Consider the following 25,756-nt stretch of genomic DNA (forward strand, 5'->3'; position numbering starts at 1 on the left):
AAGTGTGTCCAAGGCTTGCTGACTGCTGAACCTCGCAGAGTGAAGGACACTCCCCCTTCTGTAGTCATCCTGTTGGAAGCTTCTGTTGGTGACACCAGAGACGTTAAAAGGACTGACCATCAGAGACTCTGAGGAGCAACATCACATTGAACATGTATGTCATGAACGTGGCAAAGCTTCACATGACTGGACATCTGGCAGTGTCCATCACCATCACCCCTCAAGCAGAGGATTCCACACCTCGACTTCTCTAATCCAGATCCAAAGCCAAAAGCCTCCTCATTTCAAATAATCTACTGGAGAAATATCAAAGCTGACAGATTCATCCATCCACTTTCTGTAACCGCTTCTCTTATTTAGGGTTATGGGGGGGTCTTAGAGCCTGTCAAGCTGATTGGTATTCTGGTCAATAAACATTTACTGTCATCTATTTCCACCACTGCCACAGCATCCAACAGTAGTTAATTTTTCATGTTTGTGCCTAGTATTTCCTACTACTTTGCAGTACATACCATTTTTTAATACCTTGCACCGGTTCCTCACTGTTGTGGGACTGTGCACACGCCCACCTCTACTAAACGTCAAGCGATGTAACAAAGGAGATGAGGGTTTTGGGCGTGAGGCATTGCAGGACTTTCTGGGTAGCAGAGCTGAGCTGGAAAAGCAGCATTTCTTAATCTGTATATTTATGAAGCCAGACATGCCTGTGATTTAAATGAATCTAATGCTGAGAGCATCACCACACACTTGGGCCTGATGGCAGTACCACCCGTGGAGACCCCATTGTAATTCCAACTCAGTTCACCTTGTGTTTAGGGGGAAGCAGCTTGTTCAGGCCTCTGTGTGAAATGGGGACTCGACCTCAGACATCTTCGTGGAGACTAGTCCTTTGGGGAAGACCCAATTCCAAGTTTAACCATAAGTAACCACACACACAAAAATGCCAAGAGACTTCATTGCAGTCAGTTTTATAAAATTGAATTCCCCCTTGTACAGACTACAGGTCTCAATGTCAAAGGTTTGACTGCAGGGACATTGTCTCCACAATGTAATGCATACCTGGACCACACAGGGATCTGCCAAATATGAAAGAAAAGCTCTAGTCTTGCAGTTTACATCTGCTGGTGCCAAGGTCGATCCTGCCTCCTGGGTAGGAAGCAGGCCACCAGAGCTGGACAGGCAGAAGGTGGTCATCCATGGAACCAAGAACTGCAGCAACACCAAGCTGAAGAACTCAGTACAGTATCACAGATCCATTACCAACTATGGATGGACTAGATGTGATGCATGTGGTCTTGGAAACATTACACCAAAAACATGAGATCAGGGAGCAAAGGAATCAGGGGATTCAGTTTAATCACAGAAAAGCCAAGCAGCTCCAAGGTTAAAATGGTTTGATCATCAGCTTGCAGCTAGATTAACCTGGAAGACAGTCAATTAAGCTTCCTCAAGTCAGACTACAAGCGTCTATTAAGGCTGAAAAGCCGACAGCAAGTTGGCGCCCTCGTCCAGGGCTAGCGTGGAGTTGGCGCCCTCGTCCAGGGCTAGCGTGGAGTTGGCGCCCTCGTCCAGGGCTAGCGTGGAGTTGGCGCCCTCGTCCAGGGCTAGCGTGGAGTTGGCGCCCTCGTCCAGGGCTAGCGTGGAGTTGGCGCCCTCGTCCAGGGCTAGCGTGGAGTTGGCGCCCTCGTCCAGGGCTAGCGTGGAGTTGGCGCCCTCGTCCAGGGCTAGCGTGGAGTTGGCGCCCTCGTCCAGGGCTAGCGTGGAGTTGGCGCCCTCGTCCAGGGCTAGCGTGGAGTTGGCGCCCTCGTCCAGGGCTAGCGTGGAGTTGGCGCCCTCGTCCAGGGCTAGCGTGGAGTTGGCGCCCTCGTCCAGGGCTAGCGTGGAGTTGGCGCCCTCGTCCAGGGCTAGCGTGGAGTTGGCGCCCTCGTCCAGGGCTAGCGTGGAGTTGGCGCCCTCGTCCAGGGCTAGCGTGGAGTTGGCGCCCTCGTCCAGGGCTAGCGTGGAGTTGGCGCCCTCGTCCAGGGCTAGCGTGGAGTTGGCGCCCTCGTCCAGGGCTAGCGTGGAGTTGGCGCCCTCGTCCAGGGCTAGCGTGGAGTTGGCGCCCTCGTCCAGGGCTAGCGTGGAGTTGGCGCCCTCGTCCAGGGCTAGCGTGGAGTTGGCGCCCTCGTCCAGGGCTAGCGTGGAGTTGGCGCCCTCGTCCAGGGCTAGCGTGGAGTTGGCGCCCTCGTCCAGGGCTAGCGTGGAGTTGGCGCCCTCGTCCAGGGCTAGCGTGGAGTTGGCGCCCTCGTCCAGGGCTAGCGTGGAGTTGGCGCCCTCGTCCAGGGCTAGCGTGGAGTTGGCGCCCTCGTCCAGGGCTAGCGTGGAGTTGGCGCCCTCGTCCAGGGCTAGCGTGGAGTTGGCGCCCTCGTCCAGGGCTAGCGTGGAGTTGGCGCCCTCGTCCAGGGCTAGCTGGGCTGCATTCTGTTCAACAGTACTCAAGAGGCCTGGGGAGAGAGAAAGAGAACAGGCTTGTCCATAGTATGAGAAGTACACGTCAGATAGGACTACAAGAAAGTAATAAAACTGTGCTTAAAGGATAACTTACCACCATGAAAAAATAGCCCCAAAAGAAATAAAACCCATACTGAAACCGTTTCCATTTCACAACTAACTAACCAACCACCCAACCAGGAACACAGATAGCCAACCAAAGTAATTCAGAAACACAGACTACGCTGCTTTTTGTACGCTGTCTGCGCCGCGGAATTACTTCGTTTTTGTTGAAGGCAGCTGTTAACCGTGTTAAATAAACATCGACGCTAATTAAAATCATTTAAAACCATTTGGGGTTAATTGTATTGATGGATTCTCTGCCATGTATTTTAATGTTGATTTTGAATAAGCAGTTTGTTTGTTTAATACGACAGTATTGTGTATGTGCCTTCTAAAGCGGAAAATTGCTGTTTTGATGCATTTTATAAGTGTTAATGATGAGCCGCCCGGTATAAATTGGCGGAGTCTGAACTAAGATGTATATGAGGCACTCTGATGTGCTTCATCATCAGTATCAGGTCAATATTAAGATTTTTATTTATGCAAGTATGCGTAGCAGTTGCTAGGTTGTGGTGTTGCACAATTTGGGGAAAAGAAACGGGATTGCAACGATTAGTCCTGCTGTCACGTGGGTATTATAGGCATGTGGGTTTTGTTTATATCCTTGTGCCTTTGGTACGTCAGCCGGGATCGCGGGACTAATTAATTGCCTTGACAATTGCGGCGCTGGAACAATGGTTGGGATTGGTTGGGAAAGTGAAGGGGGACGATCGCATTACAGAAAAGGCACCCTGGAAGTTAGGACAGCAGACCCGGAGGAGAGACCGGAAAAAGGCGCACCAGGGAGTGGACAGCAGAGACCCGGAGGCGTGACCGGAAAAAGGCGCACCAGGGAAAGGACAGAAGAAACACCGGACGAGGCATCGGGAGAAGACGCACCGGAGAGTGGACAGGGGAGCCGATACTGGAGAGCGGAGCACCCCGAGTGGCGATCGCGTCTCGAGACGCTCTGTCGGGGAAGGAGTCGCTGGGACGCCGGAGCGGGGGAGAGTAACTGGGCATTCCCCCCCCCCCGCAGCGAGTTAAGTGAACTCTGTTCGCTTGGACAGAGCCAAATATCGGGTCGGCGTCGGATCTGGGGTCTGGTTTAGGCTGATGTAGTGGCGGGTGTTCGAAACCAGGTTATCAATCCTCCCTGTAGTGGATACCGTGATATGGTGTCGTTTGTAGTGGGTGTGTACGGGTGTTTCGATTTGTGTGTGTGATTATTGCGGTGCGGTAGTGTGCCTTTGTCGCGATACTCTCGGTATCCCTATACGGCGATTGTGGGTCGTGCTGTGGTAGAATCTGTTTGCCCGCCTTGTGTTTGTGTCACCCTTATAGGCTGGGGCGGACGGAACCGGGCTTGTGGGGATCATCTGTTGCACGGACATCGCCTGGCCCCGCTGATCCGATAGTGGGCCCTGAACGGACTAAATTTTTATGACGTTTTTGTATGCCATCGGCTAGCCTTAGCGTTTTAAAGTGTGTTTTTACTCTTGTTGTAAAATAAATTGGTGAAATACCAACCCTTGGGTGTTTGGGTGTCTGTGGAGCAACTCATACCAGCACAACCAGTTGGAACCAAATTGGAGGGTCCTGGTGCCCTATGGTAACACTGCTACGAGGTTGGGATGGTGATTGACTGATTATGATGTGTAACGTGAGGGCTTCACCCAAAAAATGGGTCCATTCACGAATGTCAGTAGCATAGATTAAGTGACATATTTTAATGCTCTCATGGTGCTCATTATATTGCACACTATTGGGTGGTGGCCGAAGCGTATCCAGGAATTTTCGACTGGGAGGGGGTAGTCCTGCGCGCATCCAGCCTTTCGCCTCATAGTCCTCAGTGCACCCAATTGCAGCAAGGCTCAACCTATTTTCTTAAGAACAGTTTTTTTCCCAGAATATACTATATATATTTTAAATTGTGCATAACCGCGGACATTTTAACTAATTCATTGTGATTACTGTGATTTTATTTTTAATTGCTGAAAAGTGAACTTAAGAATGATGTTGAAATCGAAAATACAACAATCTGGTGGTCTATTTGCTGCGCGATTTTTAATTCCTTGCAGTACACGGGAACAATTGCAGTAATTGCCACCCGATTAATCGCTCAGTATTGTCGTTTGCAACAACTCCGAAACGGCACGGAAGCAATTTAGGAGTTAACGCACACGAAAAGTGACTTCAGCTGCATGTTAATAACTGTCACAAGATGTATGATTAAGTAAGTAGACTTCTATTAATGAGCGCAGGATGCGTTTGAACGATTCACGGGATGTCACGATGATGGGGAACACAGGTCATAAACGTAAATATTTATGAATTTCACATACAAAAAAAAATCCCCATTTTCGTCACGGGGGACACGGAGTATGGCTACGCCACTGGTGATGGCAGAGATTATAAAGAAATTCAACTCCCCCTGAAACGTTATTTGTCCCCCTGAAACGTTATTCATATTCCATGACGGTTTATTTCCCATACTGGTTTGTGGTGGATATCATGTGTTAGATAATTTCACCACACATAAAGAACTTGCCTAATTTCTGGCCTATCACACTGCGTGATGACTGTAATTTCCAAGGAACTAAATTGCTTAAATAATGAATAATTATGGTTTACTTGTACTCGTATTAATATCCACTTAGAAGGTTATGTTAAGAACAGAGGGGGAGGGGAAGGGGTGTGTTCCACAAAGTAGGATAAAATTAACTGTGAAATTCTGGTATTGGAGAATATGGGCACTGTTGGTCTGAATGCAAGCAGAGTGCTATTGCAGAGTGTCATCATCCACTTGATTCCATGGGGGGGATTTTCTCCAGCCGCCTACATAACTATGTTATGCTGTGTGTAATTGAATATTTGTGTGCACGTCAAAAACTCAATATGCTAATCAGAAGTATTGTATAGTGCACCCTATGTCCATTTTCTAAAATATCCACAGCATGGTCCCCCGTTACCCAGAGTGATGCTTGCATCTTCTTGCTAACTGAATGCAGAATCTTCCACAAGCGGGACCAGCTCAGTGGACACCAGTGCCCTGATCCCCCGTGTCATTAAGCTGGCTGCTGTACTCCCTCTCTCCTCTGGGGGTGGGGGGGGGGTGTGGAGCAGCTGTGAGGGTGAATGGACACCTTGAGGGTGACGGGGACAGAGGGGACACAATGAGCGTGACAGGGACAGAGGGGATGTCTTGGGGTGACAGAGACAGAGGGGACATCTTGGGGGTGACAGGGACAGAGGGGACGCCTTGAGGGTGACGGGGACACCATGAGGGTGAAAGGGACAGAGGGGACACAATGAGCGTGACAGGGACAGAGGGACTTGGGGGTGACAGGGACAAAGGGGACGCCTTGGGGGTGATGGGGACAGAGGGGACACAATGAGCGTGACAGGGACAGAGGGGATGTCTTGGGGTGACAGAGACAGAGGGGACATCTTGGGGGTGACAGGGACAGAGGGGACGCCTTGAGGGTGACGGGGACACCATAAGGGTGAAAGGGACAGAGGGGACACAATGAGCGTGACAGGGACAGAGGGACTTGGGGGTGACAGGGACAAAGGGGACGCCCTTGCGGTGATGGGGACAGAGGGGACACAATGAGCGTGACAGGGACAGAGGGGACGCCTTGGGGGTGATGGGGACAGTGGGGACACAATGAGCATGACAGGGACAGAGGGGACACAATGAATGTGACAGGGACAAAGGGGACGCCTTGGGGGTGATGGGGACAGAGGGGACACAATGAGCGTGACAGGGACAGAGGGGATGTCTTGGGGTGACAGAGACAGAGGGGACATCTTGGGGGTGACAGGGACAGAGGGGACGCCTAGGGGGTGACAGGGACAGAGGGGATGCCTTGGGGCTGACAGGGACAAAGGGGACGCCTTGAGGGTGACGGGGACACCATGAGGGTGACAGGGACAGAGGGACTTGGGGGTGACAGGGACAAAGGGGACGCCTTTGGGGTGATGGGGACAGAGGGGACACAATGAGCGTGACAGGGACAAAGGGGACGCCTTGGGGGTGACAGGGACAGAGGGGACAAGATGAGCCTGACAGGGACAAAGGGGACGCCTTGGGGGTGATGGGGACAGAGGGGACACAATGAGCGTGACAGGGACAGAGGGGACATCTTGGGGGTGACAGGGACAGAGGGGACGCCTTGGGGGTGACAGGGACAGAGGGGACACCTAGGGCGTGACGGGGACAGAGGGGACGCCATAAGAGTGGGGTTTCAGTGGTTTAGAGTAACTAGCCTTTTCTAGCTGTGAGGTGACTCTCCTGAAATCCACAGAAATGGTCCCATGTGGACCAGGCTCCAGAAGTGTGTCCAAGGCTTGCTGACTGCTGAACCTCGCAGAGTGAAGGACACTCCCCCTTCTGTAGTCATCCTGTTGGAAGCTTCTGTTGGTGACACCAGAGACGTTAAAAGGACTGACCATCAGAGACTCTGAGGAGCAACATCACATTGAACATGTATGTCATGAACGTGGCAAAGCTTCACATGACTGGACATCTGGCAGTGTCCATCACCATCACCCCTCAAGCAGAGGATTCCACACCTCGACTTCTCTAATCCAGATCCAAAGCCAAAAGCCTCCTCATTTCAAATAATCTACTGGAGAAATATCAAAGCTGACAGATTCATCCATCCACTTTCTGTAACCGCTTCTCTTATTTAGGGTTATGGGGGGGTCTTAGAGCCTGTCAAGCTGATTGGTATTCTGGTCAATAAACATTTACTGTCATCTATTTCCACCACTGCCACAGCATCCAACAGTAGTTAATTTTTCATGTTTGTGCCTAGTATTTCCTACTACTTTGCAGTACATACCATTTTTTAATACCTTGCACCGGTTCCTCACTGTTGTGGGACTGTGCACACGCCCACCTCTACTAAACGTCAAGCGATGTAACAAAGGAGATGAGGGTTTTGGGCGTGAGGCATTGCAGGACTTTCTGGGTAGCAGAGCTGAGCTGGAAAAGCAGCATTTCTTAATCTGTATATTTATGAAGCCAGACATGCCTGTGATTTAAATGAATCTAATGCTGAGAGCATCACCACACACTTGGGCCTGATGGCAGTACCACCCGTGGAGACCCCATTGTAATTCCAACTCAGTTCACCTTGTGTTTAGGGGGAAGCAGCTTGTTCAGGCCTCTGTGTGAAATGGGGACTCGACCTCAGACATCTTCGTGGAGACTAGTCCTTTGGGGAAGACCCAATTCCAAGTTTAACCATAAGTAACCACACACACAAAAATGCCAAGAGACTTCATTGCAGTCAGTTTTATAAAATTGAATTCCCCCTTGTACAGACTACAGGTCTCAATGTCAAAGGTTTGACTGCAGGGACATTGTCTCCACAATGTAATGCATACCTGGACCACACAGGGATCTGCCAAATATGAAAGAAAAGCTCTAGTCTTGCAGTTTACATCTGCTGGTGCCAAGGTCGATCCTGCCTCCTGGGTAGGAAGCAGGCCACCAGAGCTGGACAGGCAGAAGGTGGTCATCCATGGAACCAAGAACTGCAGCAACACCAAGCTGAAGAACTCAGTACAGTATCACAGATCCATTACCAACTATGGATGGACTAGATGTGATGCATGTGGTCTTGGAAACATTACACCAAAAACATGAGATCAGGGAGCAAAGGAATCAGGGGATTCAGTTTAATCACAGAAAAGCCAAGCAGCTCCAAGGTTAAAATGGTTTGATCATCAGCTTGCAGCTAGATTAACCTGGAAGACAGTCAATTAAGCTTCCTCAAGTCAGACTACAAGCGTCTATTAAGGCTGAAAAGCCGACAGCAAGTTGGCGCCCTCGTCCAGGGCTAGCGTGGAGTTGGCGCCCTCGTCCAGGGCTAGCGTGGAGTTGGCGCCCTCGTCCAGGGCTAGCGTGGAGTTGGCGCCCTCGTCCAGGGCTAGCGTGGAGTTGGCGCCCTCGTCCAGGGCTAGCGTGGAGTTGGCGCCCTCGTCCAGGGCTAGCGTGGAGTTGGCGCCCTCGTCCAGGGCTAGCGTGGAGTTGGCGCCCTCGTCCAGGGCTAGCGTGGAGTTGGCGCCCTCGTCCAGGGCTAGCGTGGAGTTGGCGCCCTCGTCCAGGGCTAGCGTGGAGTTGGCGCCCTCGTCCAGGGCTAGCGTGGAGTTGGCGCCCTCGTCCAGGGCTAGCGTGGAGTTGGCGCCCTCGTCCAGGGCTAGCGTGGAGTTGGCGCCCTCGTCCAGGGCTAGCGTGGAGTTGGCGCCCTCGTCCAGGGCTAGCGTGGAGTTGGCGCCCTCGTCCAGGGCTAGCGTGGAGTTGGCGCCCTCGTCCAGGGCTAGCGTGGAGTTGGCGCCCTCGTCCAGGGCTAGCGTGGAGTTGGCGCCCTCGTCCAGGGCTAGCGTGGAGTTGGCGCCCTCGTCCAGGGCTAGCGTGGAGTTGGCGCCCTCGTCCAGGGCTAGCTGGGCTGCATTCTGTTCAACAGTACTCAAGAGGCCTGGGGAGAGAGAAAGAGAACAGGCTTGTCCATAGTATGAGAAGTACACGTCAGATAGGACTACAAGAAAGTAATAAAACTGTGCTTAAAGGATAACTTACCACCATGAAAAAATAGCCCCAAAAGAAATAAAACCCATACTGAAACCGTTTCCATTTCACAACTAACTAACCAACCACCCAACCAGGAACACAGATAGCCAACCAAAGTAATTCAGAAACACAGACTACGCTGCTTTTTGTACGCTGTCTGCGCCGCGGAATTACTTCGTTTTTGTTGAAAGCAGCTGTTAACCGTGTTAAATAAACATCGACGCTAATTAAAATCATTTAAAACCATTTGGGGTTAATTGTATTGATGGATTCTCTGCCATGTATTTTAATGTTGATTTTGAATAAGCAGTTTGTTTGTTTAATACGACAGTATTGTGTATGTGCCTTCTAAAGCGGAAAATTGCTGTTTTGATGCATTTTATAAGTGTTAATGATGAGCCGCCCGGTATAAATTGGCGGAGTCTGAACTAAGATGTATATGAGGCACTCTGATGTGCTTCATCATCAGTATCAGGTCAATATTAAGATTTTTATTTATGCAAGTATGCGTAGCAGTTGCTAGGTTGTGGTGTTGCACAATTTGGGGAAAAGAAACGGGATTGCAACGATTAGTCCTGCTGTCACGTGGGTATTATAGGCATGTGGGTTTTGTTTATATCCTTGTGCCTTTGGTACGTCAGCCGGGATCGCGGGACTAATTAATTGCCTTGACAATTGCGGCGCTGGAACAATGGTTGGGATTGGTTGGGAAAGTGAAGGGGGACGATCGCATTACAGAAAAGGCACCCTGGAAGTTAGGACAGCAGACCCGGAGGAGAGACCGGAAAAAGGCGCACCAGGGAGTGGACAGCAGAGACCCGGAGGCGTGACCGGAAAAAGGCGCACCAGGGAAAGGACAGAAGAAACACCGGACGAGGCATCGGGAGAAGACGCACCGGAGAGTGGACAGGGGAGCCGATACTGGAGAGCGGAGCACCCCGAGTGGCGATCGCGTCTCGAGACGCTCTGTCGGGGAAGGAGTCGCTGGGACGCCGGAGCGGGGGAGAGTAACTGGGCATTCCCCCCCCCCCCCCCGCAGCGAGTTAAGTGAACTCTGTTCGCTTGGACAGAGCCAAATATCGGGTCGGCGTCGGATCTGGGGTCTGGTTTAGGCTGATGTAGTGGCGGGTGTTCGAAACCAGGTTATCAATCCTCCCTGTAGTGGATACCGTGATATGGTGTCGTTTGTAGTGGGTGTGTACGGGTGTTTCGATTTGTGTGTGTGATTATTGCGGTGCGGTAGTGTGCCTTTGTCGCGATACTCTCGGTATCCCTATACGGCGATTGTGGGTCGTGCTGTGGTAGAATCTGTTTGCCCGCCTTGTGTTTGTGTCACCCTTATAGGCTGGGGCGGACGGAACCGGGCTTGTGGGGATCATCTGTTGCACGGACATCGCCTGGCCCCGCTGATCCGATAGTGGGCCCTGAACGGACTAAATTTTTATGACGTTTTTGTATGCCATCGGCTAGCCTTAGCGTTTTAAAGTGTGTTTTTACTCTTGTTGTAAAATAAATTGGTGAAATACCAACCCTTGGGTGTTTGGGTGTCTGTGGAGCAACTCATACCAGCACAACCAGTTGGAACCAAATTGGAGGGTCCTGGTGCCCTATGGTAACACTGCTACGAGGTTGGGATGGTGATTGACTGATTATGATGTGTAACGTGAGGGCTTCACCCCAAAAATGGGTCCATTCACGAATGTCAGTAGCATAGATTAAGTGACATATTTTAATGCTCTCATGGTGCTCATTATATTGCACACTATTGGGTGGTGGCCGAAGCGTATCCAGGAATTTTCGACTGGGAGGGGGTAGTCCTGCGCGCATCCAGCCTTTCGCCTCATAGTCCTCAGTGCACCCAATTGCAGCAAGGCTCAACCTATTTTCTTAAGAACAGTTTTTTTTCCCAGAATATACTATATATATTTTAAATTGTGCATAACCGCGGACATTTTAACTAATTCATTGTGATTACTGTGATTTTATTTTTAATTGCTGAAAAGTGAACTTAAGAATGATGTTGAAATCGAAAATACAACAATCTGGTGGTCTATTTGCTGCGCGATTTTTAATTCCTTGCAGTACACGGGAACAATTGCAGTAATTGCCACCCGATTAATCGCTCAGTATTGTCGTTTGCAACAACTCCGAAACGGCACGGAAGCAATTTAGGAGTTAACGCACACGAAAAGTGACTTCAGCTGCATGTTAATAACTGTCACAAGATGTATGATTAAGTAAGTAGACTTCTATTAATGAGCGCAGGATGCGTTTGAACGATTCACGGGATGTCACGATGATGGGGAACACAGGTCATAAACGTAAATATTTATGAATTTCACATACAAAAAAAAATCCCCATTTTCGTCACGGGGGACACGGAGTATGGCTACGCCACTGGTGATGGCAGAGATTATAAAGAAATTCAACTCCCCCTGAAACGTTATTTGTCCCCCTGAAACGTTATTCATATTCCATGACGGTTTATTTCCCATACTGGTTTGTGGTGGATATCATGTGTTAGATAATTTCACCACACATAAAGAACTTGCCTAATTTCTGGCCTATCACACTGCGTGATGACTGTAATTTCCAAGGAACTAAATTGCTTAAATAATGAATAATTATGGTTTACTTGTACTCGTATTAATATCCACTTAGAAGGTTATGTTAAGAACAGAGGGGGAGGGGAAGGGGTGTGTTCCACAAAGTAGGATAAAATTAACTGTGAAATTCTGGTATTGGAGAATATGGGCACTGTTGGTCTGAATGCAAGCAGAGTGCTATTGCAGAGTGTCATCATCCACTTGATTCCATGGGGGGGATTTTCTCCAGCCGCCTACATAACTATGTTATGCTGTGTGTAATTGAATATTTGTGTGCACGTCAAAAACTCAATATGCTAATCAGAAGTATTGTATAGTGCACCCTATGTCCATTTTCTAAAATATCCACAGCATGGTCCCCCGTTACCCAGAGTGATGCTTGCATCTTCTTGCTAACTGAATGCAGAATCTTCCACAAGCGGGACCAGCTCAGTGGACACCAGTGCCCTGATCCCCCGTGTCATTAAGCTGGCTGCTGTACTCCCTCTCTCCTCTGGGGGTGGGGGGGGGGTGTGGAGCAGCTGTGAGGGTGAATGGACACCTTGAGGGTGACGGGGACAGAGGGGACACAATGAGCGTGACAGGGACAGAGGGGATGTCTTGGGGTGACAGAGACAGAGGGGACATCTTGGGGGTGACAGGGACAGAGGGGACGCCTTGAGGGTGACGGGGACACCATGAGGGTGAAAGGGACAGAGGGGACACAATGAGCGTGACAGGGACAGAGGGACTTGGGGGTGACAGGGACAAAGGGGACGCCTTGGGGGTGATGGGGACAGAGGGGACACAATGAGCGTGACAGGGACAGAGGGGATGTCTTGGGGTGACAGAGACAGAGGGGACATCTTGGGGGTGACAGGGACAGAGGGGACGCCTTGAGGGTGACGGGGACACCATAAGGGTGAAAGGGACAGAGGGGACACAATGAGCGTGACAGGGACAGAGGGACTTGGGGGTGACAGGGACAAAGGGGACGCCCTTGCGGTGATGGGGACAGAGGGGACACAATGAGCGTGACAGGGACAGAGGGGACGCCTTGGGGGTGATGGGGACAGTGGGGACACAATGAGCATGACAGGGACAGAGGGGACACAATGAATGTGACAGGGACAAAGGGGACGCCTTGGGGGTGATGGGGACAGAGGGGACACAATGAGCGTGACAGGGACAGAGGGGATGTCTTGGGGTGACAGAGACAGAGGGGACATCTTGGGGGTGACAGGGACAGAGGGGACGCCTAGGGGGTGACAGGGACAGAGGGGATGCCTTGGGGCTGACAGGGACAAAGGGGACGCCTTGAGGGTGACGGGGACACCATGAGGGTGACAGGGACAGAGGGACTTGGGGGTGACAGGGACAAAGGGGACGCCTTTGGGGTGATGGGGACAGAGGGGACACAATGAGCGTGACAGGGACAAAGGGGACGCCTTGGGGGTGACAGGGACAGAGGGGACAAGATGAGCCTGACAGGGACAAAGGGGACGCCTTGGGGGTGATGGGGACAGAGGGGACACAATGAGCGTGACAGGGACAGAGGGGACATCTTGGGGGTGACAGGGACAGAGGGGACGCCTTGGGGGTGACAGGGACAGAGGGGACACCTAGGGCGTGACGGGGACAGAGGGGACGCCATAAGAGTGGGGTTTCAGTGGTTTAGAGTAACTAGCCTTTTCTAGCTGTGAGGTGACTCTCCTGAAATCCACAGAAATGGTCCCATGTGGACCAGGCTCCAGAAGTGTGTCCAAGGCTTGCTGACTGCTGAACCTCGCAGAGTGAAGGACACTCCCCCTTCTGTAGTCATCCTGTTGGAAGCTTCTGTTGGTGACACCAGAGACGTTAAAAGGACTGACCATCAGAGACTCTGAGGAGCAACATCACATTGAACATGTATGTCATGAACGTGGCAAAGCTTCACATGACTGGACATCTGGCAGTGTCCATCACCATCACCCCTCAAGCAGAGGATTCCACACCTCGACTTCTCTAATCCAGATCCAAAGCCAAAAGCCTCCTCATTTCAAATAATCTACTGGAGAAATATCAAAGCTGACAGATTCATCCATCCACTTTCTGTAACCGCTTCTCTTATTTAGGGTTATGGGGGGGTCTTAGAGCCTGTCAAGCTGATTGGTATTCTGGTCAATAAACATTTACTGTCATCTATTTCCACCACTGCCACAGCATCCAACAGTAGTTAATTTTTCATGTTTGTGCCTAGTATTTCCTACTACTTTGCAGTACATACCATTTTTTAATACCTTGCACCGGTTCCTCACTGTTGTGGGACTGTGCACACGCCCACCTCTACTAAACGTCAAGCGATGTAACAAAGGAGATGAGGGTTTTGGGCGTGAGGCATTGCAGGACTTTCTGGGTAGCAGAGCTGAGCTGGAAAAGCAGCATTTCTTAATCTGTATATTTATGAAGCCAGACATGCCTGTGATTTAAATGAATCTAATGCTGAGAGCATCACCACACACTTGGGCCTGATGGCAGTACCACCCGTGGAGACCCCATTGTAATTCCAACTCAGTTCACCTTGTGTTTAGGGGGAAGCAGCTTGTTCAGGCCTCTGTGTGAAATGGGGACTCGACCTCAGACATCTTCGTGGAGACTAGTCCTTTGGGGAAGACCCAATTCCAAGTTTAACCATAAGTAACCACACACACAAAAATGCCAAGAGACTTCATTGCAGTCAGTTTTATAAGATTGAATTCCCCCTTGTACAGACTACAGGTCTCAATGTCAAAGGTTTGACTGCAGGGACATTGTCTCCACAATGTAATGCATACCTGGACCACACAGGGATCTGCCAAATATGAAAGAAAAGCTCTAGTCTTGCAGTTTACATCTGCTGGTGCCAAGGTCGATCCTGCCTCCTGGGTAGGAAGCAGGCCACCAGAGCTGGACAGGCAGAAGGTGGTCATCCATGGAACCAAGAACTGCAGCAACACCAAGCTGAAGAACTCAGTACAGTATCACAGATCCATTACCAACTATGGATGGACTAGATGTGATGCATGTGGTCTTGGAAACATTACACCAAAAACATGAGATCAGGGAGCAAAGGAATCAGGGGATTCAGTTTAATCACAGAAAAGCCAAGCAGCTCCAAGGTTAAAATGGTTTGATCATCAGCTTGCAGCTAGATTAACCTGGAAGACAGTCAATTAAGCTTCCTCAAGTCAGACTACAAGCGTCTATTAAGGCTGAAAAGCCGACAGCGAGTTGGCGCCCTCGTCCAGGGCTAGCGTGGAGTTGGCGCCCTCGTCCAGGGCTAGCGTGGAGTTGGCGCCCTCGTCCAGGGCTAGCGTGGAGTTGGCGCCCTCGTCCAGGGCTAGCGTGGAGTTGGCGCCCTCGTCCAGGGCTAGCGTGGAGTTGGCGCCCTCGTCCAGGGCTAGCGTGGAGTTGGCGCCCTCGTCCAGGGCTAGCGTGGAGTTGGCGCCCTCGTCCAGGGCTAGCGTGGAGTTGGCGCCCTCGTCCAGGGCTAGCGTGGAGTTGGCGCCCTCGTCCAGGGCTAGCGTGGAGTTGGCGCCCTCGTCCAGGGCTAGCGTGGAGTTGGCGCCCTCGTCCAGGGCTAGCGTGGAGTTGGCGCCCTCGTCCAGGGCTAGCGTGGAGTTGGCGCCCTCGTCCAGGGCTAGCGTGGAGTTGGCGCCCTCGTCCAGGGCTAGCGTGGAGTTGGCGCCCTCGTCCAGGGCTAGCGTGGAGTTGGCGCCCTCGTCCAGGGCTAGCGTGGAGTTGGCGCCCTCGTCCAGGGCTAGCGTGGAGTTGGCGCCCTCGTCCAGGGCTAGCGTGGAGTTGGCGCCCTCGTCCAGGGCTAGCGTGGAGTTGGCGCCCTCGTCCAGGGCTAGCGTGGAGTTGGCGCCCTCGTCCAGGGCTAGCGTGGAGTTGGCGCCCTCGTCCAGGGCTAGCGTGGAGTTGGCGCCCTCGTCCAGGGCTAGCGTGGAGTTGGCGCCCTCGTCCAGGGCTAGCGTGGAGTTGGCGCCCTCGTCCAGGGCTAGCGTGGAGTTGGCGCCCTCGTCCAGGGCTAGCGTGGAGTTGGCGCCCTCGTCCAGGGCTAGCGTGGAGTTGGCGCCCTCGTCCAGGGCTAGCGTGGAGTTGGCGCCCTCGTCCAGGGCTAGCGTGGAGTTGGCGCCCTCGTCCAGGGCTAGCGTGGAGTTGGCGCCCTCGTCCAGGGCTAGCGTGGAGTTGGCGCCCTCGTCCAGGGCTAGCGTGGAGTTGGCGCCCTCGTCCAGGGCTAGCGTGGAGTTGGCGCCCTCGTCCAGGGCTAGCGTGGAGTTGGCGCCCTCGTCCAGGGCTAGCGTGGAGTTGGCGCCCTCGTCCAGGGCTAGCGTGGAGTTGGCGCCCTCGTCCAGGGCTAGCGTGGAGTTGGCGCCCTCGTCCAGGGCTAGCGTGGAGTTGGCGCCCTCGTCCAGGGCTAGCGTGGAGTTGGCGCCCTCGTCCAGGGCTAGCGTGGAGTTGGCGCCCTCGTCCAGGGCTAGCGTGGAGTTGGCGCCCTCGTCCAGGGCTAGCGTGGAGTTGGCGCCCTCGTCCAGGGCTAGCGTGGAGTTGGCGCCCTCGTCCAGGGCTAGCGTGGAGTTGGCGCCCTCGTCCAGGGCTAGCTGGGCTGCATTCTGTTCAACAGTACTCAAGAGGCCTGGGGAGAGAGAAAGAGAACAGGCTTGTCCATAGTATGAGAAGTACACGTCAGATAGGACTACAAGAAAGTAATAAAACTGTGCTTAAAGGATAACTTACCACCATGAAAAAATAGCCCCAAAAGAAATAAAACCCATACTGAAACCGTTTCCATTTCACAACTAACTAACCAACCACCCAACCAGGAACACAGATAGCCAACCAAAGTAATTCAGAAACACCGACTACGCTGCTTTTTGTACGCTGTCTGCGCCGCGGAATTACTTCGTTTTTGTTGAAGGCAGCTGTTAACCGTGTTAAATAAACATCGACGCTAATTAAAATCATTTAAAACCATTTGGGGTTAATTGTATTGATGGATTCTCTGCCATGTATTTTAATGTTGATTTTGAATAAGCAGTTTGTTTGTTTAATACGACAGTATTGTGTATGTGCCTTCTAAAGCGGAAAATTGCTGTTTTGATGCATTTTATAAGTGTTAATGATGAGCCGCCCGGTATAAATTGGCGGAGTCTGAACTAAGATGTATATGAGGCACTCTGATGTGCTTCATCATCAGTATCAGGTCAATATTAAGATTTTTATTTATGCAAGTATGCGTAGCAGTTGCTAGGTTGTGGTGTTGCACAATTTGGGGAAAAGAAACGGGATTGCAACGATTAGTCCTGCTGTCACGTGGGTATTATAGGCATGTGGGTTTTGTTTATATCCTTGTGCCTTTGGTACGTCAGCCGGGATCGCGGGACTAATTAATTGCCTTGACAATTGCGGCGCTGGAACAATGGTTGGGATTGGTTGGGAAAGTGAAGGGGGACGATCGCATTACAGAAAAGGCACCCTGGAAGTTAGGACAGCAGACCCGGAGGAGAGACCGGAAAAAGGCGCACCAGGGAGTGGACAGCAGAGACCCGGAGGCGTGACCGGAAAAAGGCGCACCAGGGAAAGGACAGAAGAAACACCGGACGAGGCATCGGGAGAAGACGCACCGGAGAGTGGACAGGGGAGCCGATACTGGAGAGCGGAGCACCCCGAGTGGCGATCGCGTCTCGAGACGCTCTGTCGGGGAAGGAGTCGCTGGGACGCCGGAGCGGGGGAGAGTAACTGGGCATTCCCCCCCCCCCGCAGCGAGTTAAGTGAACTCTGTTCGCTTGGACAGAGCCAAATATCGGGTCGGCGTCGGATCTGGGGTCTGGTTTAGGCTGATGTAGTGGCGGGTGTTCGAAACCAGGTTATCAATCCTCCCTGTAGTGGATACCGTGATATGGTGTCGTTTGTAGTGGGTGTGTACGGGTGTTTCGATTTGTGTGTGTGATTATTGCGGTGCCCTGTGGGGGTGATGAGTGCGGTAGTGTGCCTTTGTCGCGATACTCTCGGTATCCCTATACGGCGATTGTGGGTCGTGCTGTGGTAGAATCTGTTTGCCCGCCTTGTGTTTGTGTCACCCTTATAGGCTGGGGCGGACGGAACCGGGCTTGTGGGGATCATCTGTTGCACGGACATCGCCTGGCCCCGCTGATCCGATAGTGGGCCCTGAACGGACTAAATTTTTATGACGTTTTTGTATGCCATCGGCTAGCCTTAGCGTTTTAAAGTGTGTTTTTACTCTTGTTGTAAAATAAATTGGTGAAATACCAACCCTTGGGTGTTTGGGTGTCTGTGGAGCAACTCATACCAGCACAACCAGTTGGAACCAAATTGGAGGGTCCTGGTGCCCTATGGTAACACTGCTACGAGGTTGGGATGGTGATTGACTGATTATGATGTGTAACGTGAGGGCTTCACCCAAAAAATGGGTCCATTCACGAATGTCAGTAGCATAGATTAAGTGACATATTTTAATGCTCTCATGGTGCTCATTATATTGCACACTATTGGGTGGTGGCCGAAGCGTATCCAGGAATTTTCGACTGGGAGGGGGTAGTCCTGCGCGCATCCAGCCTTTCGCCTCATAGTCCTCAGTGCACCCAATTGCAGCAAGGCTCAACCTATTTTCTTAAGAACAGTTTTTTTCCCAGAATATACTATATATATTTTAAATTGTGCATAACCGCGGACATTTTAACTAATTCATTGTGATTACTGTGATTTTATTTTTAATTGCTGAAAAGTGAACTTAAGAATGATGTTGAAATCGAAAATACAACAATCTGGTGGTCTATTTGCTGCGCGATTTTTAATTCCTTGCAGTACACGGGAACAATTGCAGTAATTGCCACCCGATTAATCGCTCAGTATTGTCGTTTGCAACAACTCCGAAACGGCACGGAAGCAATTTAGGAGTTAACGCACACGAAAAGTGACTTCAGCTGCATGTTAATAACTGTCACAAGATGTATGATTAAGTAAGTAGACTTCTATTAATGAGCGCAGGATGCGTTTGAACGATTCACGGGATGTCACGATGATGGGGAACACAGGTCATAAACGTAAATATTTATGAATTTCACATACAAAAAAAAATCCCCATTTTCGTCACGGGGGACACGGAGTATGGCTACGCCACTGGTGATGGCAGAGATTATAAAGAAATTCAACTCCCCCTGAAACGTTATTTGTCCCCCTGAAACGTTATTCATATTCCATGACGGTTTATTTCCCATACTGGTTTGTGGTGGATATCATGTGTTAGATAATTTCACCACACATAAAGAACTTGCCTAATTTCTGGCCTATCACACTGCGTGATGACTGTAATTTCCAAGGAACTAAATTGCTTAAATAATGAATAATTATGGTTTACTTGTACTCGTATTAATATCCACTTAGAAGGTTATGTTAAGAACAGAGGGGGAGGGGAAGGGGTGTGTTCCACAAAGTAGGATAAAATTAACTGTGAAATTCTGGTATTGGAGAATATGGGCACTGTTGGTCTGAATGCAAGCAGAGTGCTATCGCAGAGTGTCATCATCCACTTGATTCCATGGGGGGGATTTTCTCCAGCCGCCTACATAACTATGTTATGCTGTGTGTAATTGAATATTTGTGTGCACGTCAAAAACTCTATATGCTAATCAGAAGTATTGTATAGTGCACCCTATGTCCATTTTCTAAAATCTCCACAGCATGGTCCCCTGTTACCCAGAGTGATGCTTCCATCTTCTTGCTAACTGAATGCGGAAAATTCCACAAGCGGGACCAGCTCAGTGGACACCAGTGCCCTGATCCCCCGTGTCATTAAGCTGGCTGCTGTACTCCCTCTCTCCTCTGGGGGGGGGGGGGGAGTGTGGAGCAGCTGTGAGGGTGAATGGACACCTTGGGGGTGACAGGGCCAAAGGGGACACCTTGAGGGTGACGGGGACAGAGGGGACAAAATGAGCGTGGCAGGGACAGAGGGGACGCCTTGGGGGTGACAGGGACAAAGGGGACGCCTTTGGGGTGATGGGGACAGAGGGGACACAATGAGCACGACAGGGACAGAGGGACTTGGGGGTGACAGGGACAAAGGGGACGCCTTTGGGGTGATGGGGACAGAGGGGACACAATGAGTGTGACAGGGACAGAGGGGACGCCTTGGGGGTGATGGGGACAGATGGGACAAAATGAGCGTGTCAGGGACAGAGGGGACGCCTTGGGGGTGATGGGGACAGAGGGGACACAATGAGTGTGACAGGGACAAAGGGGACGCCTTGGGGGTGGTGGGGACAGAGGGGACACAATGAGTGTGACAGGGACAGAGGGGACGCCTTGGGGGTGATGGGGACAGATGGGACAAAATGAGCGTGTCAGGGACAGAGGGGACGCCTTGGGGGTGATGGGGACAGAGGGGACACAATGAGCGTGACAGGGACAGAGGGGACGCCTTGGGGGTGATGGGGACAGAGGGGACACAATGAGCGTGACAGGGACAGAGGGGACGCCTTGGGGGTGATGGGGACAGAGGGGACACAATGAGTGTGACAGGGACAAAGGGGACGCCTTGGGGGTGATGGGGACAGAGGGGACACAATGAGCATGACAGGGACAGAGGGGACGTCTTGGGGGGTGACAGGGACAGGGGGGATGTCTTGGGGATGACAGGGACAGAGGGGACACCATGAGGGTGACAGGGACAGAGGGGACGCCTAGGGGGTGACAGGGACAGAGGGGACACAATGAGCGTGACAGGGACAAAGGGGACGCCTTGGGGGTGATGGGGACAGATGGGACAAAATGAGCGTGTCAGGGACAGAGGGGACGCCTTGGGGGTGATGGGGACAGAGGGGACACAATGAGTGTGACAGGGACAAAGGGGACGCCTTGGGGGTGATGGGGACAGAGGGGACACAATGAGCATGACAGGGACAGAGGGGACGTCTTGGGGGGTGACAGGGACAGGGGGGATGTCTTGGGGATGACAGGGACAGAGGGGACCCAATGAGCGTGACAGGGACAGAGGGGACGCCTATAGGGTGACAGGGACAAAGAGGACGCCTAGGGGGTGACAGGGACAGAGGGGACCCAATGAGCGTGACAGGGACAGAGGGGACACAATGAGCGTGACAGGGACGGAGGGGACACAATGAGCGTGACAGGGACAGAGGGGACACAATGAGGGTGACAGGGACAGAGGGGACGCCTATAGGGTGACAGGGACAAAGAGGACGCCATGAGGGTGACAGGGACAGAGGGGACGCCTAGGGGGTGACAGGGACAGAGGGGACACCTAGGGCGTGACGGGGACAGAGGGGACACCATGAGGGTGGGGTTTCAGTAGTTTAGAGTAACTAGCCTTTTCTAGCTGTGAGGTGACTTTCTCCTGAAATCCACAGAAATGGTCCCATGTGGACCAGGCTCCAGAAGTGTGTCCAAGGCTTGCTGACTGCTGAACCTCGCAGAGTGAAGGACACTCCCCCTTCTGTAGTCATCCTGTTGGAAGCTTCTGTTGGTGACACCAGAGACGTTAAAAGGACTGACCATCAGAGACTCTGAGGAGCAACATCACATTGAACATGTATGTCATGAACGTGGCAAAGCTTCACATGACTGGACATCTGGCAGTGTCCATCACCATCACCCCTCAAGCAGAGGATTCCACACCTCGACTTCTCTAATCCAGATCCAAAGCCAAAAGCCTCCTCATTTCAAATAATCTACTGGAGAAATATCAAAGCTGACAGATTCATCCATCCACTTTCTGTAACCGCTTCTCTTATTTAGGGTTATGGGGGGGTCTTAGAGCCTGTCAAGCTGATTGGTATTCTGGTCAATAAACATTTACTGTCATCTATTTCCACCACTGCCACAGCATCCAACAGTAGTTGATTTTTCATGTTTGTGCCTAGTATTTCCTACTACTTTGCAGTACATACCATTTTTTAATACCTTGCACCGGTTCCTCACTGTTGTGGGACTGTGCACACGCCCACCTCTACTAAACGTCAAGCGATGTAACAAAGGAGATGAGGGTTTTGGGCGTGAGGCATTGCAGGACTTTCTGGGTAGCAGAGCTGAGCTGGAAAAGCAGCATTTCTTAATCTGTATATTTATGAAGCCAGACATGCCTGTGATTTAAATGAATCTAATGCTGAGAGCATCACCACACACTTGGGCCTGATGGCAGTACCACCCGTGGAGACCCCATTGTAATTCCAACTCAGTTCACCTTGTGTTTAGGGGGAAGCAGCTTGTTCAGGCCTCTGTGTGAAATGGGGACTCGACCTCAGACATCTTCGTGGAGACTAGTCCTTTGGGGAAGACCCAATTCCAAGTTTAACCATAAGTAACCACACACACAAAAATGCCAAGAGACTTCATTGCAGTCAGTTTTATAAAATTGAATTCCCCCTTGTACAGACTACAGGTCTCAATGTCAAAGGTTTGACTGCAGGGACATTGTCTCCACAATGTAATGCATACCTGGACCACACAGGGATCTGCCAAATATGAAAGAAAAGCTCTAGTCTTGCAGTTTACATCTGCTGGTGCCAAGGTCGATCCTGCCTCCTGGGTAGGAAGCAGGCCACCAGAGCTGGACAGGCAGAAGGTGGTCATCCATGGAACCAAGAACTGCAGCAACACCAAGCTGAAGAACTCAGTACAGTATCACAGATCCATTACCAACTATGGATGGACTAGATGTGATGCATGTGGTCTTGGAAACATTACACCAAAAACATGAGATCAGGGTGCAAAGGAATCAGGGGATTCAGTTTAATCACAGAAAAGCCAAGCAGCTCCAAGGTTAAAATGGTTTGATCATCAGCTTGCAGCTAGATTAACCTGGAAGACAGTCAATTAAGCTTCCTGAAGTCAGACTACAAGCGTCTATTAAGGCTGAAAAGCCGACAGCGAGTTGGCGCCCTCGTCCAGGGCTAGCGTGGAGTTGGCGCCCTCGTCCAGGGCTAGCGTGGAGTTGGCGCCCTCGTCCAGGGCTAGCGTGGAGTTGGCGCCCTCGTCCAGGGCTAGCGTGGAGTTGGCGCCCTCGTCCAGGGCTAGCGTGGAGTTGGCGCCCTCGTCCAGGGCTAGCGTGGAGTTGGCGCCCTCGTCCAGGGCTAGCGTGGAGTTGGCGCCCTCGTCCAGGGCTAGCGTGGAGTTGGCGCCCTCGTCCAGGGCTAGCGTGGAGTTGGCGCCCTCGTCCAGGGCTAGCGTGGAGTTGGCGCCCTCGTCCAGGGCTAGCGTGGAGTTGGCGCCCTCGTCCAGGGCTAGCGTGGAGTTGGCGCCCTCGTCCAGGGCTAGCGTGGAGTTGGCGCCCTCGTCCAGGGCTAGCGTGGAGTTGGCGCCCTCGTCCAGGGCTAGCGTGGAGTTGGCGCCCTCGTCCAGGGCTAGCGTGGAGTTGGCGCCCTCGTCCAGGGCTAGCGTGGAGTTGGCGCCCTCGTCCAGGGCTAGCGTGGAGTTGGCGCCCTCGTCCAGGGCTAGCGTGGAGTTGGCGCCCTCGTCCAGGGCTAGCGTGGAGTTGGCGCCCTCGTCCAGGGCTAGCGTGGAGTTGGCGCCCTCGTCCAGGGCTAGCGTGGAGTTGGCGCCCTCGTCCAGGGCTAGCGTGGAGTTGGCGCCCTCGTCCAGGGCTAGCGTGGAGTTGGCGCCCTCGTCCAGGGCTAGCGTGGAGTTGGCGCCCTCGTCCAGGGCTAGCGTGGAGTTGGCGCCCTCGTCCAGGGCTAGCGTGGAGTTGGCGCCCTCGTCCAGGGCTAGCGTGGAGTTGGCGCCCTCGTCCAGGGCTAGCTGGGCTGCATTCTGCTCAACAGTACTCAAGAGGCCTGGGGAGAGAGAAAGAGAACAGGCTTGTCCATACTATGAGAGGTACACATGTCAGATAGGACTACAAGAAAGTAATAAAACTGTGCTTAAAGGATAACTTACCACCATGAAAAAATAGCCCCAAAAGAAATAAAACCCATACTGAAACCGTTTCCATTTCACAACTAACTAACTAACTAACCAACCAACCAACCAACCAACCAACCAACCAACCACCCAACCAGGAACACAGATAGCCAACCAAAGTAATTCAGAAACACAGACTACGCTGCTTTTTGTACGCTGTCAGCGCCGCGGAATCACTTCGTTTCTGTTGAAGGCAGCTGTTCACCGTGTTAAATAAACATCGACGCTAATTAAAATCATTTGAAACGATTTGGGGTTAATTGTATTGATGGATTCTCTGCCATGTATTTTAATGTTGATTTTGAATAAGCAGTTTGTTTGTTTAATACGACAGTGTTAACGACAGTAAAGCGGAAAATTGCTGTTTTATAAAATGCATCAAGTGTTAATGATGAGCCGCCCGGTGTAAATTGGCGGAGTCTGTTCGTGAACTAAGATTTACATTTACATTTACAGTATTTGGCAGACGCCCTTAGCCAGAGCGACTTACATAAGTGCTTTGAGACTCTGCGATGAATTTCCGATGCTAGCTCAATAAGGACCCAGGCTATGAATACCATCTGTCTGAAAACTCCGTTGAGAAAGTGCAGAAATTTTATTTTATTTTTTTATTTAAACACACACACACCAGAAAAAGAGCAGAGTACGAATACAGAAGTACTACGTCAGGTATTTCTGAAAAAGGAATGTTTTGAGTCGTCGCTTGAAGACATTCAAGGATTCAGCTGTTCGGACATCAAGGGGGAGTTCATTCCACCAATTAGGTGCCAGGACAGAGAAGAGCCGAGATGTGTGTCTTCCTTGTGCCTTGAGGGGAGGTGGGACCAGTCGAGCAGTGCTGGAGGATCGGAGAGATCGTGGTGCAGTGCGGGTTGTGATGAGGTCCTTTAGGTAGGATGGTGCCAGAGAATTTTTGGCTTTGTATACGAGCATCAGTGTTTTGAATCTGATGCGGGCAGCTACAGGAAGCCAGTGGAGGGAGCGCAGCAAAGGAGTGGTGTGGGAGAACTTGGGAACGTTGAAAACAAGACGAGCAGCTGCATTCTGAATCAGTTGGAGGGGACGGATGGCGCTCAGTGGTAAACCCGCTAGAAGCGAGTTGCAGTAGTCAAAGTAGTCATATACTAAGATGTATATGAGGCGCTCTGATGTGCTTCATCATCAGTATCAGGTCAATATTAAGATTTTTATTTATGGCAAGTAATGCGTAGCAGTTGCTAGGTTGTGGTGTTGCACAATTTGGGGAAAAGAAACGGGATTGCAACGATTAGTCCTGCTACGAGGTTGGGATGGTGATTGACTGATTATGATGTGTAACGTGAGGGCTTCACCCAAAAAATGGGTCCATTCACGAATGTCAGTAGCATAGATTAAGTGACATATTTTTAATGCTCTCATTGTGCTCATTATATTGCACACTATTGGGTGGTGGCCGAAGCGTATCCAGGAATTTTCGACTGGGAGGGGGTAGTCCTGCGCGCATCCAGCCTTTCGCCTCATAGTCCTCAGTGCACCCAATTGCAGCAAGGCTCAACCTATTTTCTTAAGAACAGTTTTTTTCCAGAATATACTGTATATATTTTAAACGATTGTGCATAACCGCGGAAATTTTAACTAATTCATTGTGATTACTGTCATTTTATTTTTAATTGCTGAAAAGTGAACTTAAGAATGATGTTGAAATCGAAAATACAGCAAACTGGTGTTCTGTTTGTTGTGCGATTTTTTAATTCCTTGCAGTACACGGGAACAATTATTTGCCACCCGATCGATCGCTCAGTATTGTCGCAATAATTCCGAAACGGCACGGAAGCAATTTAGGAGTCAAGTAAGTAGACTCCTAATAATGAGCGTAGGATGCGTTTGAACAATTCACGGGATGTCACGATGATGGGGAACACAGGTCATCATGCTGGCTGCTGTACTCCCTCTCTCCCATGGGTGGGAGTGTGGAGCAGCTTTGACAGTGAATGGACACCTTTGAAGTAACAGGGACAGAGGAGACACTTTAGGAGGTGACGGGGACAGAGGGGACACCATGAGGGTGATGGGGACAGAGGGG

The 25,756-nt window shown here is 51.3% G+C and overlaps 1 protein-coding gene across 12 annotated transcripts in view; it reads right to left on the reverse strand.

Moving 5' to 3' along the window:
• LOC125746333 (skin secretory protein xP2-like) overlaps positions 1-23,900 on the reverse strand; it is a 41,724-nt gene extending 17,824 nt beyond the window's left edge. Inside the window, exons 1-2 of one of the 12 annotated variants that reach the window (XM_049020221.1) lie at positions 23,771-23,900; positions 9,164-9,231 (exon numbers count right to left, since the gene is read on the reverse strand). In XM_049020221.1, coding sequence (XP_048876178.1) covers positions 9,164-9,218 — 55 coding nt within the window. In that variant the 5' untranslated portion in view covers positions 9,219-9,231; positions 23,771-23,900. Of the gene's footprint in view, positions 1-2,584; positions 2,653-9,163; positions 9,295-16,497; positions 16,607-23,670; positions 23,743-23,770 lie in introns of those variants that run through there. The other 11 variants (XM_049020223.1, XM_049020220.1, XM_049020225.1 and 8 more) reach the window with 11 other exon arrangements.
• Positions 23,901-25,756: the final 1,856 nt, after the last annotated feature.

The sequence above is a fragment of the Brienomyrus brachyistius genome, chromosome 7 (assembly GCF_023856365.1).
Source record: "Brienomyrus brachyistius isolate T26 chromosome 7, BBRACH_0.4, whole genome shotgun sequence".
NCBI lineage: Eukaryota > Metazoa > Chordata > Actinopteri > Osteoglossiformes > Mormyridae > Brienomyrus > Brienomyrus brachyistius.